The sequence below is a fragment of the Chiloscyllium plagiosum genome, chromosome 15 (genome assembly GCF_004010195.1).
Source record: "Chiloscyllium plagiosum isolate BGI_BamShark_2017 chromosome 15, ASM401019v2, whole genome shotgun sequence".
NCBI lineage: Eukaryota > Metazoa > Chordata > Chondrichthyes > Orectolobiformes > Hemiscylliidae > Chiloscyllium > Chiloscyllium plagiosum.
In genome coordinates this window covers 65844386-65860931 of record NC_057724.1, presented here as the reverse complement: position 1 = coordinate 65860931, position 16546 = coordinate 65844386, and the positions used below count along the sequence as shown (strand labels likewise).

Genomic DNA, 16546 nt, shown 5'->3' with positions numbered 1-16546 from the left:
AAAACTAATGTAGTGTACAAAATCCCATGCAAGGACTGCACAAAACACTATACAGGACAAACAGGAAGACAGCTAACGATCCGCATCCATGAACATCAACTAGCCACGAAACGACACGATCAGCTATCCTTAGTAGCCACACATGCAGACGACAAGCAACATGAATTCGACTGGGACAACACTACCATTATAGGGCATGCCAAACAGAGCCAGGGAATTCCTAGAAGCATGGCACTCATCCACAAACTCCATCAACAAAGACCCAATATACCGGCCACTACAGCGGACAGCTGAAACTGACAACCGGAAGCGGCAGGGACAGGCCACTATAAATGCCGGAGGAAACACCACAGAAGTGCTTCACAGGAGGCTCCCAAGCACTGAGGATGTCACCTAGACAGGGGACGAAACGTTTGCAACAAAAATTTCCAGCTCGGCGAACAGAACCACAACAACGAGCACCCGAGCTACAAATCTTCTCCCAAACTTTGATCTTTGGTGAATTTTGTTAGTATATCTTGTAGATAGTACACACTGCCGGTACGGAGCTTCAGTGGTACAGGGAGCGGTTGTGCCGTAAATCAAATGGGCTACTTTGTCCTGGATGGTGTCAAGCTTCTTGAGCGTTGTTGGAGCTGCATTCACCCAGGCAAGTGGACACCCCTGACCTATGCCTTGTAGATGATGGACGGGCTTTAGGGAGGCAGATGGGGAGTTACTCACCACAGTATTCCTAGTCCTTGACCTGCTCTTTTAGCCACTGTATTTATGTTGAAAGTCTAATTGATTTTCTGGTCAACGGCAGCCCCCAGGATGTTGCGAATGGGGAACTCAGTGATGCTAACACCACTGAATATCAAGGGGTGGTGGTTTATTATTAGAGATGGTCATTGCCGGGCAATTGTGCAATGCAAATCTTACTTGTCACTGGTCAATACAAGCCTAGATATTGTCCAGATCTTGTTGCATTTGATCATGGACTGCTTCATTGTCTGAAGAGTTGTGAACAGTATTGCATAATCATCCATGAACATCTCCATTTCTGATCTTATGATGAACAGAGGTCATTGATGAAGCAGCTGAAGACAGCACAGGATATTGCAATGAGGAACTCCTGCAGAAATGTCCTGGATTTGAATGACTGATCTCCAAAAACTAACATCTTCCTATGTGCCAGGTATGATTCCAGCTAGCACATGTTTGCTCCCTGATATCCACTGAATCTAGTTTTACCAGGGTTCCTTGATACCACCCTCAGTCAAACGCAGCCTTGATGTCAAGGGCTGTCACTCTCACCTCACCTGTGGAATTCAGCCGTTTTGTCCATGCTTGAACCAAAGCTATTAGGAGGTCAGGAGCCGAGTGGCTCTAGTGGAACTCAAGCTGGGTGTCACTCAGCAGGTGGTGTTTGATAGCACTGCTGATGACACCTTCCATCACTTTACGGTAGAAGACCGATATGGGGATAATTGGCCAGGTTTGATTTGTCCTGCTTTTTTATATATAGGACATACTTTGGCATTCATCTGACAATATGGAAAATTGCCCACGTTGTAACTGTACTGGAAGAGCTTGGTAGGTGAGTGGCAAGTTCTTGAGCACAAGTCTTCAGTACTATTGCCAGGATGTTGCCAGGGCTCATAGCCTTTGTAGCATCCAGTGCATCCAACAGTTGATATCATGCGGAGTAAACTGAATTGGTTGAAGACTGGTATCTACGATTCTGAGGACCACTGGAGACAGAGATATATCATCCACTCGGCACTTCCAGCTGAAGATTGTGCAAATGCTTCAGCTTTGTCCTCTGCACTGATGGCTGGGCTTTTTCACCACTAAGGAGGAGGATATTTGTGGAGCCTCCTGTTCCAGTGAGTTATCTAACTGTCCACCATTATTCACGACTGGATGTGGCAGGACTTCAGAGCTTAGATCCGATCCTCCAACTGTGGGACTGCTTAGCTCTGTCTATCACTTGCTATTTGGCAAGGATGTAGTCTTGTTTGTCTAGCTTCACCAGGTTGACACCTATTTGTAAGTATGACTGGTGCCGCTCCTGACATCCTCTCCATTGAACCAGGGTTGATCCCCTGGCTTGACGTTAATAGTTGAGTGGGGGATATGCCAGGCCATGAGGTTGCAGATTGCGCTGGGGTACAATTCTGCTGCTGTTGATGGCCACAGCTAAATTAGAATGCCCAGCAACTCAAAACAATAGTAAACATGAGGGGAAGCTGTTAATACACAATGTGTGCAACTTATGACTACCATATTGCAAAATTGTAAAACAACTGACAGATTGTATAGACTGAAAAATAATGAGCAGTGAATAAATGAATAACTGAATGGCACAAGTAATTTAATGGGTGGTACTGTAAGCTTAAACAAGAAACCCAGAGGTTGAGAGTTCAACTCCCAGAGTAGCAAATTGTGACTTTCAAATCAATAAAGTTGGTAAATATGATATTTCGAAAAGTGACATCAATTGTGCTGCAAATTTAGAATATGCCAAAAATGCTCAGCAATTCATGGTAGCATTTGTGGATAGTGGTTCTTGATTAAAATTCATCAGACTGAAAAATTAATTTCTGTTTCTTCCTCCACAGATGCTGCCTGGTTTGCTGAGTATTAGCAGATTTCCCATGTTTCACTGAATTTCACTTTTCCAGTATCTGCAGCATTTGCTTCTGGGTCTTGAAAATCTGCATGGCTCCATGTCAACCAGGACAGGGAATGTGCCCCATGCTAAAAGCCTAACTGAAATTTCATATCACTAAATCTGCACTCTGTTCAACTTCGTCATGATTTCTGACACCCCAAGTTAAAACAAATTGAAAGCCTGCAGCGTAACAATCAACAGTTCACAGCGTTTATGATACATGTTCGGAATTCTGCCCAGTTTCGGTCTTAAACAACTCTTCCACAAGATATTGGCAGCAAAATCACTTCTTCACGCAGTTAGCATACTAACATTTTACCAATTTGTCAAATGATGTACAGTGCACTAGATTGGGTACATGCCAGTTTATATGCCCCTTGCCAAATTTTCACTTCAATGGCAACTTCTATTCTGCCACCCTCTTCCTATGAGCCAGAATATGTGCTATGTTCACTTATGTTCACTTATAGACAGATCACGATGCATTAATTTGGCAGATGACAATTTCTGGTTCTGTCTGAAATTAAAATAAAACTCCAGAAAACTCACATTCATTGTTCCGTTGATCTCTGCTACTGTCTCATCATCTGTTGGGAACTGGTAAATCTGCACTCCATTGCTCACCAACTCACTCATTATCTTGATCTTGAATTTCTGGAGTTCATTCTTGGAGATGGAATCGGCTTTAGCAATGATTGGGATGATATTGACCTGAAGAACACAGTGGAAAGGATGGGTTTACACAGTTTACAGGTTTACACGATGCAACCCTTTCAGGTCATATGTACACAAAGTAAAAAGTACTGCAAATGAAAAGAGGAGTTAGAGGTATATGTTTCCATGGCAGTTTGTTACAGACAGGGAGCTGAACCTCCCCAGTTACAATTTGTCAGGAGATGAGAGAAAGAAGGAGCGTGAGGTCAGCAGTCAGAAAAGAATCTATCACCACAATGAAATACCAGGGTCACCTGGAGTTAAAAAAAAACAAAGTGCTGGAGAAACTCAGCAGGCATTGTGGAGACAGAAACAAAGGTAATGTTTCGAGTCCAGTATGATTCGTCTTTGGTTTCGAAGAGTCACTGGATTTAAAACTCTGCTCCCCTCTCCACAGATCCTGTCAGAGCCACTGAATATTTTTCAGCACTTTGTTTTATTGCAGATTTCCAGTAACCCTTGCATTTTGCTTTCCATTAAGGATCATCCTGTTCTAATCCAGAATCTATGGAAATAGAGTCCTAAGAGTCATACATCATGGAAACAGATGCTTCGGTCCAACCAGTCCATGCTGATCATAATCCCAAACTAAACTAGTCTCACCTGCCTGCTCCTGGCCCATATCCCTTCAAACATTTCCTATTCATGTCCTTATCCAAATAGCTTTTAGATGTTGTAACTGAACCCACATCCACCACTTTCTCAGGAAGTTCATTCCACAAGCAAACTACCCGTGTAAACAAATTTCCCCCTCCTGTCTTTTTTTTAAAAAAAAATCTCTCTCCTCTAACCTTAAAAATGTGTCCCTTAGTCACCACTTCCCTAGGACGGGGGATTTCAAGACTATCATTAACTTTATCAATACCTCTCATTATTTCATAAACTCCAATAAAGGTAGTCTCTCAACATCCTTCGCTACAGTGAAAGAAATCCCAGCCTTTCTTTATAACCCAAACCTTCCTTAACCGGCAACATCTTGGTAAATCTCTTCTGAACCCACTCCAGCTTAATACTATCCTTCCTCTAACAGGGTAACCAGAACTGAACACTGTACTCCAGAACATCAATATCCGATACAACCTCAACATGATCTCCCAACTCCTATATTGTACTCAAAGGACTGAGCAATGAGGGCAAGCGTTGGTAGGTCACTTAATGATAGAACTCTTAAGTTACATTTTAGGCCGGGCAGTAGAAAAAAGAGAAGAGGGAATTCTGCATTATTCTGGTCTTTCCACCTCAAATTAAGTGTGGGAATAGTTGAATGCTTCTTTATTCCTAACGCAATAAAGAAGCATCTTAAGACTTAGTTCTGGATGAGGCAGAACGGGAGAATAGGAATGTAATTGTCTGCAGACAGAGTCTAATGTTGGGAGGACTGAGGATACAAGCATTGCAAAATGTGAACAGACAAGGGCTTCAGAAAAACACGGCTGAGAAGTGACATCAATCTAAAAGGTCTCTACAAGAATGAACAGTCTGGCAGGACAGATGTCTTCACTCGTCAGACAATCCAAAACAATGGGTTATAAGAATTCACTCATAAATGCAGAATATAAAGAGAAACCTCTGGACTAAAGAGTGCTGAGAATATGCGACTCACGACCCTAAAAAATATTTAAGAGGAATTTAGAAAATTAAGGTGCATTTAAGGGGACGTTAGCCAAGGGGTTAAGAATATTATGATATGCTGATGACAGTGAGGAGCTGGAGGACCATACAGAGCACAAACACTGGCATAGATCAGTTGTGATGTGGAAGTGCTGGTGTTGGAATGGGGTTGACAAGCTGAGAAGTCACATGACACCAGATTATAGTCCAACGGGTTTATTTGAAATCACAAGTTTTCAGAGTGCTGTTCCTTTTTTACTTGAGTCGAGTCAAATAGCCAGGTTGTGCGTCATACATTTCACACATGCCCTGTCCACCTATGAATGATGCTGTAGAGTTACCCTGGAGCTCCATTGATAACTGATCAGTTAATGATTACAGTGGGCAGATTAAATAAAATTAGCAAAAAAAAATGTTCTGAGAGAAGGTATTAAATGTTTGATAGAGGCTTGCATTCCTCAAACAGGTCAAACTCTCTCTTCTGTTATCTCAGCAGAAGGTAAAAACAACCAGGTCACTAGAGTGACATTTATGATGCTCCAAAGTGAAATTGTTCATGTCTGAGATAGTATTGACCGCTGAATGAATTATTTGAGGAGAAAGTGGCAGGTCAGGCAGCATCCAGGGAACAGGATGCCCGAAACGTCGATTCTCCTGTTCCCTGGATGCTGCCTGACCTGCTGCGCTTTTCCAGCAACACATTTTCAGCTCCGAATGAATTAGACATGCGGTCTCTGCTGCATCCCCTTCAAGGTAAGCCCCCAGGTCTAGGTGGTTGGTAAAAGAGGTGGGCAGCCTGCTCTTGCTTCAATGCCAATGGGAAATGGTAATCCCAGTAGCAGGCAGAGAGTCCAATATGGTACCCAACATTTGCCCTCTCCTTTGCCAATTTTTTGACAGCCCAGTCATTAAGATACAGCATGATGTCATTTAGATAAAGTGATTTGCAAAAAACTTCCAGTTTTAGTTCTTTAGGTAGAATTGTCTCCTACAACAGTGAGAGAAACTGTTTCACATACAGTCAAACCCATCTTGTTGGGCTCAAAGCCTACAACCCCGCACAAACCAGATAACAATTTCATTCCAAGGAACCAGAAAAAGCGAGCTAATATTGGAAGCAATGTCGAACACATCTTAAAATAGGAGGTAGATACAATCCTATGTATTGGAGGACATGCTTAGTGCTGACAGTGAGTGTAAAGGAAAAATTGGAACTGTTGGAGTGATCCTGCAATCCTACACTTACAGGAGATACTGGTCAAAGAGATGGGACAGGTAAAAACAAGGACTGCAGATGCTGGAAACCAGAGTCTAGATTAGAGTGATGCTGGAAAAGCACAGCAGGTCAGGCAGCATCTGAGGAGCAGGAAAATCGACATTTCAGGCAAAAGCCCTTCATCAGGTGGGACACCAGACCCATAGCCCTAAGTGGTCTAACCTGCATTCCCTGTGTGACTATGACTTAGAGTTACCCAAGGTATTCTATTCCCTTTCCTTCATCTCAAAAACACAAACATTTAACTTTGGCAAAAAAAACAAAGTGGGATTCAGAACAGCAGATTCAATGCAAAATAATGAGGTTAAGAGTTTAAAGTTGACAGTACATGCCAGCTTTAATTGGCTTTCATTCCCACATTCCAAACAAACATTCTGGTTAATCAGCTTGCGATCTTTCACATAACGGCCACTCACATTCTTTGGAAAGGCAAAATAACCTCAAGAGTGAAGGAGAGAGAAATTAGGATATCAATCAAATTGTTATTGTTTTCATGTCCATCTGGAATGTAGATTATGGACTATCAGCTCAACGAACAAAGTGCAGCAAACAGGAAGCACAAGTAGGACTTCAAACATTTTCTAAATAACATGACTGATCAACCACGAGGCACAGGAATCATCTCTCCAAATTTTCCATTACTTATTTATTCTCGCCTTGGAGCCGATTTCACGATAGGCAACAGACCCCAAATGAAGTTCTCCCAAGATCTCTGCCATCATTACTTAATAACTACCACTCCCCAAATGAACAGAAGCAAGTCAGTCAACTGATCTTTTTGGATATGGCACAGGAAAGGGAATACAGCACCTCCAGTGTCCCAGTTGCTCAGTTTGAACAGTAGTCAATGCCTTTGTTAGAATTGTTACCTTCGTGTCACTTAAGCAGGGTTATACCCCGGTGCAACAGTCATGATTATATCCTTGAGTCAGTTCAGGTATAGTGATCGAATGTACAAGTTGCTTTTTTGTTTAAAAAAAAAAATTGGTTCATGGGATTTGAGCTTCACTGGCTAAGCCAGCATTTATTGCCTTCCCCTAATTGCTTAACTTCATTTCAGAAGACAGTTAAAAGTCACCCATGTTGCTGTGGATCTGAAGTTTCACATTGGCCAGACCAGGATGTCAGATATCCTTCCCTAAAGAACATTAGTGAACCAGATGGATTTTTACATGATCACCACTAGATATGCTCTTAAATTAGCTTTTTTAAACAAAGTCAAATGTTTAAATCAAAAGTGCAACACAGTGACTTAGTGATTAGAACTGCTGCCTTACAGCACCAGGAACTAGAGTTCAATTCCACCAGAGGGCAACTGTCTGTATGCAATTTGCACACATTCTCCCAAGTGTCTGCATGGGTTTCCTCTGGGTGCCTCAGTTTCCTCCCACAGTCCAAAGTGGAGCAGGTTAGGTTGATTGCCCATGCTAAATTGCCCACAGTGTCCAGGGGTGCGCAGGCTAAGATTAGCCTTAGGAAATGCTGGGTTACAGGGATAGGATAATGGGGTGGATCTGGGTGGGATGTTCTTTGGAGGGTCAGTGTGGACTCAAATGGGCCGAATGGCCTGCTTCCGCACTGTAGGAATTCTATGATGAAATGCAAATTTCACAATCTAAAGTAGTTGGAATTTGAATCCATAACCCCAGAACATGCGCCTGGCATTCTGGATTAATAGCCCAGTGACATTACCTCTTTATCGCCGCCTCCCTGAAAGAGAGATGAGTGGTGTAGAATGCAAAGTCAAGTCTGAGTTTAACTTGCTAAGGACTCAGGCATTCTGGTAAAGTGCATTGGATCCAACATCACTAATTATAGCCTGCTATTTGCATGGAATCTAATGGTCTGAAAGATTGTGCATGGCAACAACAGCATCAGAAAGTTAAAATTATGAGATGTTCATAAGGAGAGAGGGCTGTTCGTTCTCTTTGAGAAAGACAGGCAGTTTATTACTAAGGAAAATATTCAAAGGGAACAGGAGTTAAACCCAGGCATCGGGGCAAGAGAGTCAGACAGAATTTTTATTCATATCTGACAAGTAATATATTTGCAGAGTGAGATGTTTGAAAAGATCATAGGGTATACGAAGAATTGGAAATACCATCGCACTATTAGTTTCTGATCATGAGAATGATTGACAAGGGAGGAAACGTGGTAATTGTGGGAATTGCTGGCTTTGGGTTTTACAATCCTCCTTAGACTCGGGGTTAGTGCCAGAGGGATGGAGAATTGATATGCTTTTGTTCAAAACAAAAAACAAGGTCTGTCCAGACACGACAGCTGCAAACATTCTGGGGTTATGTCATTACAGGTTTGTGGTATGTTAATCTGCAAATGTGATGAGGATGCTCCCCCTCACCTTGCTGTCCAATTTTTTCATGGTCACCAAATCGAGCGACTTTAAAGAATGGCCAGTGGGAGCGATGAAGTACAGGCAGACATGGATCCGACTGTCGTGGTAGTTGTGCAGCGTTCGTTTGATCTTCAGCTCTTCCTGCAGGTAGGCTTCAAACTGAGCATCGATAAACTCTACGATAGACTTGTAGCTGCAGAATGAGAGGTCACAACTTTTAATTTGATCTTTCAGTTGGATAGAGCACAAAAAAGGGAACGATTACATTTCCTGCTGACTTACAAGGAAGACCAAATGGGAAGACAACAAACAGTGGTGTACCAGGAAGAGTGGAGGCTACATCAGGGCTGGCTCCTCTCACTGTCATGTCTCAGTCAACAAGAGAGTGTTGGACTGGCACAAGCCAGCAACATACATCCAGCATTCCGTTTCCATTCCAGGCTCCCACATGACAGAGACAGAGGTGAGCACAATTTAACTTGGGTACTCCCAAATGGTCCATGCTCCAGGCTGCCAATTGAAGTTCAATTACCGGTGAGGAATTGGGCTTGCTTTCCTGGAGCAAGGAACACATGATTGCTCTGGATGTTCTCATACTCTGAACAAAATGTTAGGTGATAAGACAAGGGAACTTATCATTGAATCCCTACAGTGTGGAAAAAGGTCATTTGGACTAACAAATCCACATGACCCTCTGAAGATCATCCCATCCAGATCGATTCCCCGACCCTATTATTCTACATTCCCCCTACTAATGCACCTAACCTATACATCCCTGAACTCTATGGGCAATTTAGCATGGCCAAGTTACCTAATCTGCACACCTTTGGACTGTGGGAGGAAACCAGAGCACCCAGAGGAAATTTGTGCGAACAGGGGGAGAATATGCAAACTCCACACATACCCAGGTCCCTGGCGCTGTGAGGCTACAGCGCTAATCACTGAGCCCCTGTGCTTATGATTGGAAGAGGCCATTGGACGTAATGATGATCACTTCTCCAGCACTCAAAACATCACAACGTTCAAAGTTATGGGACCAAGTGCTGGGAAGTATCACTATTGTGGATTTAGTGTGGTACAGACTCAATCAGCTGAAGGGCCTCTATTGTACTGTATAATTCTACAACTCTCATAATACCCCATTGTATTGGAAACTGCTCTAACATTGTCACCTTCCTTTGGGTGTTTACCTGGTAAATTATTTTAAACATTTAACACACTGAGTAAACCTATAAGCCTATAGGATGTTCTAAATTTAGTATTTATTGTTTTTATTCGCTGGGAATTCTGCAGCAATAATCTGGTGCATTCTTCCTGTGTTACTTCATATTTTAAATACTTCACTGAACTTCAGAACTTTTCTTTTGGAAAAGGGGTAGATACGGCCATCACTAGCTCAACTCGCTCTTACTGCCCCATCCCTATTGACATTGAGAAGGTGAAGCTTCCAAATCCAGACAAGTCTGTGTAATCCACAGTCAATATTTATATGATTTGGAAATGCCAGTGTTGGACTGGGATGTACAAAGTTAAAAACCACACAACACCAGGTTATGGTCCAATAGGTTTATTTGGAAGCACTAGCTTTTAGAATGCTGCTCCTTCATCAGTAGTTGTGGGGTATAAGATTGTAAGACACTGAATTTATAGCAAAAGTTTACAGTGTGATGTAACTGAAATTATACATTGAAAAATACCTTGATTGTTTGTTAAGTCTCTCATCTGTTAGAATGACCATGATAGTTTTACTTCTTTCATATGTAAATCACAAAACCTTTTTTAAATGTTACATTCTCAGGTGAACTTTAACAATTGGTGTCAGGCCTGATAATGTATTGGGTATTAGCATGCTGTCTGTGCCATGATGTTTAGACTGGTGCTAATCTAAAAAAATGAATTAACTGAATCTTACATGGATTCATGCAGTTTTTGAGCAAAGTACAGGGTGACTGTGCCCAATGCTGACCATATTTCCTCAATAAATCTAGTCCCATTTGCCAGCATTTGGCGCATATCTCTCTAAGGAAAAAGTGAGGACTGCAGATGCTGGAGATCAGAGCTGAAAATGTGTTGCTGGAAAAGCGCAAGTCAGGCAGCATCCAAGGAGCAGGAGAATTGATGTTTCGGGCATGAGCCCTTCTTCAGGAGGGCTTCTTCAGGTGAGAATAGATTCCTGAAGAAGGGCTCATGCCCAAAATGTCGATTCTCCTGCTCCTTGGATGCTGCCTGACCTGCTGCACTTTTCCAGCATATCTCTCTAAACTCTTCCTATTTATATACCCATCCAGATGACTTTTAAATGCTGGACCTTGTCTATTGTCCTATCCATGCCCCTTATAATTTTATAAACCTCTATAAAGGTCACCCCATAGCCTCCGAAGCTCCAGGGAAAACAGCCCCAGCCTCTCCCTTTAGCTCAAATCCTCCAACCCTGGCAACATCCTTGTAAATCTTTTTTGAACCCTTTCCAGGTTTCACAACATCCTTCTGATAGGAAGACCAGAATTGCACGCAATATTCCAAAAGTGGCCTTACCAATGTCATGTACAGCTCCAACATGACCTCCCGACTTATCTACTCAATACTCTGCCCAATAAAGGTGTAAAGAATACTACTTTCTCTATCTGTCCACCTGTGACTCTACTTTCAAGGAACTGTGAACCTACAAACGGCAATCCTATGTGAAACCTCACCAAGACCATTATTACTGAATTGTGCGATTTTGGGTTTGTATTATGGGACGAGTTGAAAGAGTCCAGAGCAGATTCTCTGTGATACTGCCTAGGAGGAACAGCACAACCATGTGGAAATACTTTTTTTTTCCCCAAAAGAAATTGTTTTCATTAGAACTGAGGAGAATGAGGAGGTGGTTTGATACACATTTGAGATGCAAAATGGAAGACTTAAATTTTGAAAAATTTACTCCAGGGAGGTTGGTATAGTTAGCTGGGCCAGCATTTACTGGCAATCCCTAATTGCGCAGGAGGCAGTTAAGAGACAACCATGCTGCTGTGGGTCAGGAATCACATGTAGGCCATACCAGGTAAGGATGGCAGTTTCTTTCCCTAAAGAATATTAGTCAACCAAAATAGGTTTTTCAGGTAAAGAACAGCAGTTTTGTAGTGGTCATTGGACTCTTCATTTCAATTTTTTTTATTGAATTCAAATTCAATGTTCTGCCAAGTGGGATTTGATTCCAGGTCTGGATAAATCGTCTAGCAATGATACCACGAGGCAACTGAAGAGCTGTAAAATCTTTTAAGATGTTGAAAGAGATGCAAGGTGACAAATGAAAACAAGTTCTTTGAATTATATTGCTGACCCTTCAGTGTTACTGATTTAAAATCCTAGAACTTTGTAATGGCATTGTGGGTCTACCTACAGCAAATGGACTGCAGCAGTTCAAGAAATCAGTTCACCCCCTACCCCACTCCTCAAGGGCTACTAGGGGCGAGTAACAAATGGTGGCCCAGGCAGTGATACCCACTTCCATTGAATAAGTTAAAACAAACTGTGCAGACGAGAGAGATCCTGACATCAATCGCTTTACTGACCCCAGTCAATGCTTAGTTAGCTTGCCTAATCAAGGCAACAGTGAGAATAGTGTGAGTAGGGCAGATTACTGATCTTTGCGACTGCTTGCCGACCACAAAGCCAATTTGTAAAACTGGTCACATTCGCTTACGGATCAAAATATTAAGTTGTGGTGGAATCGGATGACGCAGTTTTAATTTACAAACTGACTGAGAAAATATTCACTAATGTTGCCAGGGTTAGAGGGTTTGAACTATCTGAAGAGGCTGAATAAGCTGGGGCTATTTTCCAAAGAGCATTGGTGGCTGAGGGGTGACCTTGTAGAGGTTTATAAAGTCATGAGGGGCGTGGATAAGGTCAAGGTCTTTTCCCCGGTGTGGGAGTGTCCAAAACTAGAGGGCATAGGTTTAGGGTGAAAGTGGAAAGATATAAGAGAGACCTAAGGGGCAACTTTTTCACGCAGAGTGTGGTACGTGTATGAAATGAGCTGCCAGAGGAAGTGGTGGAGGCTGGTACAATTATAGCATTTAAAAGGCATCTGGATGAGTATATGAATAGGAAGGGTTTGGAGGGATATGAACTCAACACCCCCCCCCAAAACAATCATTATTGCTTTTCTATTTTTGAAAATATGACCTTTCTCATTTATTGACATGGAATTTAAGCTAACAATTTTCTTGCCCATTTCAATATTTTATCAACATTCAGTTCTTTGAATTATTGACCATAACTAGTTGTATTATCTGGTGCAAGTGTCTCGGAGATGTTCCCTAAAGCGCTCTGCTAGGAGGCGCCCAGTCTCCCCAATGTAGAGGAGACCGCATTGGGAGCAACGGATACAATAGATGATATTAGTGGATGTGCAGGTAAAAGTTTGATGGATGTGGAAGGCTCCTTTAGGGCCTTGGATAGGGGTGAAGAGAAGGTGTGGGCACATGTTTTACAGTTCCTGCGGTGGCAGGGGAAAGTGCCAGGATGGGAGGGTGGGTTGTAGGGGGGCGTGGACCTGACCAGGTAGTCACGGAGGGAACGGTCTTTGCGGAAGGCGGAGAGGGGTGGGGAGGGAAATATACATTCCAAGGCCATTCCCACCAGTCCTATGTAAACCACCTTTGATTTTTTTAAGTCTACCAGAACAGGTGCTCACTTAAATTCGCATTCAAAAAGCAGCACATTTCTGTCAATTCAGCAGTTCTACTGTGCTACACTTGCTGTCAGCTTAAGTATTGTGGTCCTAAAGTGGGACTTGCATTTCAGCGCAGAGATCAAGGTACAGAAATTACAATAGTGTGTGAAAGTTGTCTCTGACCTTTCTTCCTTGTTAATCTGGTCTCCAAATCCCACGCTGTTTACGATGGACAGCTTCAGGCGAACATTACTTTCTTGTAGTTCATAGTTGTTGGACTTTATGTGAACTCCTGGCTGATTGTGAACTGCTGGGTCACCTTCGAACCTGGTGTTGAACAGGGTGTCCATTAAGGTGGACTTTCCAAGACCAGTTTCACCTGAAATCAAGGCACATTCAAAGTGTGAAAGAAGCAAATCAGCCCACTACAAGATACTGTCAATAACCACTACGAATCCTTCGATGCTAGTGATCCAGATTACTTCTTAATGACATTCAAATTGTGGTGCATGCTGAACTGAGGTACAGTTTGTCTGTTTTTCTTGGGTAAGTAACTGATTACCAACAATAATCAGAAAAGAGAGAACAGTACGTCCACTAAAGCTAAGTAGGATGTGACCCAGGAACAAAAGTTGCCACAGCTGCTAAGAACAGAGAAGATGTAAGCAGCATGCATACAGCTGCAGGCAAAATGCCATTTATTTGGCAATATAAATCAAAGAGAAAGGTGCTGGTGGAATGACCCATTTGTCACTTTGTACTTGAAGAGACTAGAAATATGCAGAACATAGAACACAGAAACAAAGCAAGTGGCTGCACCAAGGCATGCTGGTGCCAATTGTCAATGCAAGCAAATAATTCTAATCATTCACATACCCTGTAAAACAATTCCTTTAATACACTTATCTAATCTAATCTTCAACACAGACAGTTTTAGTCACAACTAAAATTGGAAATAACTGGAAATGCAGACACACCTATTTGTAAATCCACTGCCACGTTTTAATACACAAACAAAACTGAATGAAGATACCAAACAAGTTCATTATTAGAATAGATTTTGTGCACATGAGGTGGGGCAGAGTGTGCCAAGAAGCACATGGGCACAATTTAAAGACCCCTGTCCTCTCCCACCTGCTAATTTTTGCTGGGATGAGTACTAAAGTAGGTAACTCTCTGGTATCCTTCCTCGGCAGGTTTACCACTTTTTTTTGAGGGGGTCCAGGGGAAATGGAGGAAAGGGGAAGCAAGAGGAAGAAATAGGGAGAGACAGAAGGGATCACAGTTGAGCTTACCACAGCAATTTTGTGCATCTAAATTACATTTAACTCGGAGTCACAAATATTCAGAACAGACTGGGGAAACGGAACACAGTACTTAAAAATTCTGCACTGCCAATTCAGTTATGGAAAGAACATTGACGAAAATTTCAACATCACAAAGACAATTAGTCAGGTAGTCAGAGATGTCCTGCATGCTGAACAAAGATAGCACCATTTCAAAATTCTCAACTGTAAACACCATCACCCATGTTTCTGCCAATTTCAACATCCTGAACACTAGAATTATTCTTGTCACTACTTATAGTACTGCTTTGCTAAGTTTTACACCATCTACTAGAGTCTGGATCGTTCATAAAAAGAGAAATGAATTTAAATTAACCCAGTGTACGATGTTATAAACTACTTCCCAATCTAAAGCAGCGTCCATCTTCCACCTTCTGTCACTGAGACTATTTCATATCAATGTCATTATGTTCCTCCTAACACCATGGGTTTCCAGATTATAACCCTAGTGTGGGTTTTTGTTTGAGAGATTCAAAACTGACCCACATGCAGTTCCGCAAGAGATGCCTATAAATATACAGGTCAAATGTATGTAAATGGAAACAAAATGTTCTGGATTTGAGTCAAAAGGATTTGGAACACCAGGTGAGATGGAAACACTAAGAAAAGGGAGAATTCCTCTTATATCTCCATTAAAACTTGCTACCATGAAAATTAAAAGTAGTAATAATTAAAGGAAGTACTATTTACCATGTACTGTGCCCTTATTCTGACAAAGAACTTTGTGGAAAATCCCCTCCATTATTCCCTTTTCTCAGCATTTACTGAAGGGTAAAGGTTCTCAACGTACAGTGTTGAGAGTGAAATGGATGCAATTCAATAGTACTTGACAAAAGCCAAATCAGTGACAAACTGCCAAGATTAACAAACAGTGAATTTCACAACTAATCTTGGAGGAACCGGTTTAGGCGAAGTTCACAGCACAGAATCAGATCAGTTAATTGTTGTTTTAAGTCTGTCCAAGACAAAGGCTGTATTAGTGAGTACAATGGGTTCTTTCTGGATTATATGTTTTTGGAGACAAGTCTCTTGATTAAACTTAAAATATAAGCCATAGCGCTTAATTTAACCTGGTGCAGTGTTTTGTAGAGGAATAAGACGGTGTTATTTTCTGGATCTGTAGATTGTGAAGGAGCAAAAATGGCCTTTGCAGTGATATGTACTTCTTGTCACATATGGGAGTTTAAAGAGAGTTTAAGGGTTACTGCGGATTATATCTGCCACAAATGCTGTTGGATGAGAATCTTTTCAGATCGAGTGGATCGGTTGGAGAGATAGATACAAGCGATGAGGAATTTACAACAGCATGTGATGGATGGCAGTTATAGGAAGGGAGGAAAGTCTCAGATACAGTCACACAGATGGGTTAACTTCAGGAAGGGTAAGAGAGGTCGGCACCTAGGGCAGGAGTCTTTTGTGGATATACCCATTTCATTCCTGAAGGAGGGCTTATGCCCGAAACGTCGATTCTCCTGCTCCTTTGATGCTGCCTGACCTGCTGCGCTTTTCCAGCAACACAGTTTTAAGCTATACCCATTTCAAACAGGTATGCTGTTTTGGAAAATGTAGGGGGTGATGGATTCTCAGGGGAACATAGCACAAACAGCCAAGTTTCTGGTATGGAGACTGGCTCTAATGCAACAATGGGTACATCGGCTTCCAAGAGATCAACTGTGTTAGGGGATTCTGCAGTCAGAGGTACAGACAGACGTTTTTGTGGCCAGCAGAGAAAAAGCAGAATGGTGTGTTGTTTCCCTGGTACCAGGATCAAGGTCATCTCAGAGAGGGTGCAGAATGTTCTCACAGGGGAGAGGGGCCAGCAAGAGGTCATTGTCCACATTGGAACCAACGATATAGGAAGGGAAAAGGTTGAGATTCTGAAGGGAGGTTACAGAGAGTTAGGCAGAAATTTAAAAAGGAGGTCCTCAAG

The 16546-nt window shown here is 42.1% G+C and overlaps 1 protein-coding gene across 4 annotated transcripts in view; it reads right to left on the bottom strand.

The window, feature by feature from the left end:
- The window catches only part of LOC122557406 (septin-6), an 82621-nt gene that overhangs the window by 22134 nt on the left and 43941 nt on the right, over positions 1-16546 (bottom strand). For all 4 annotated transcript variants that reach the window (XM_043705086.1, XM_043705087.1, XM_043705084.1 and 1 more), the window contains exons 3-5: positions 13454-13649; positions 8617-8803; positions 3206-3367 (exon numbers count right to left, since the gene is read on the bottom strand). In XM_043705086.1, coding sequence (XP_043561021.1) covers positions 3206-3367; positions 8617-8803; positions 13454-13649 — 545 coding nt within the window. The remainder of the gene's footprint in view (positions 1-3205; positions 3368-8616; positions 8804-13453; positions 13650-16546) is intronic.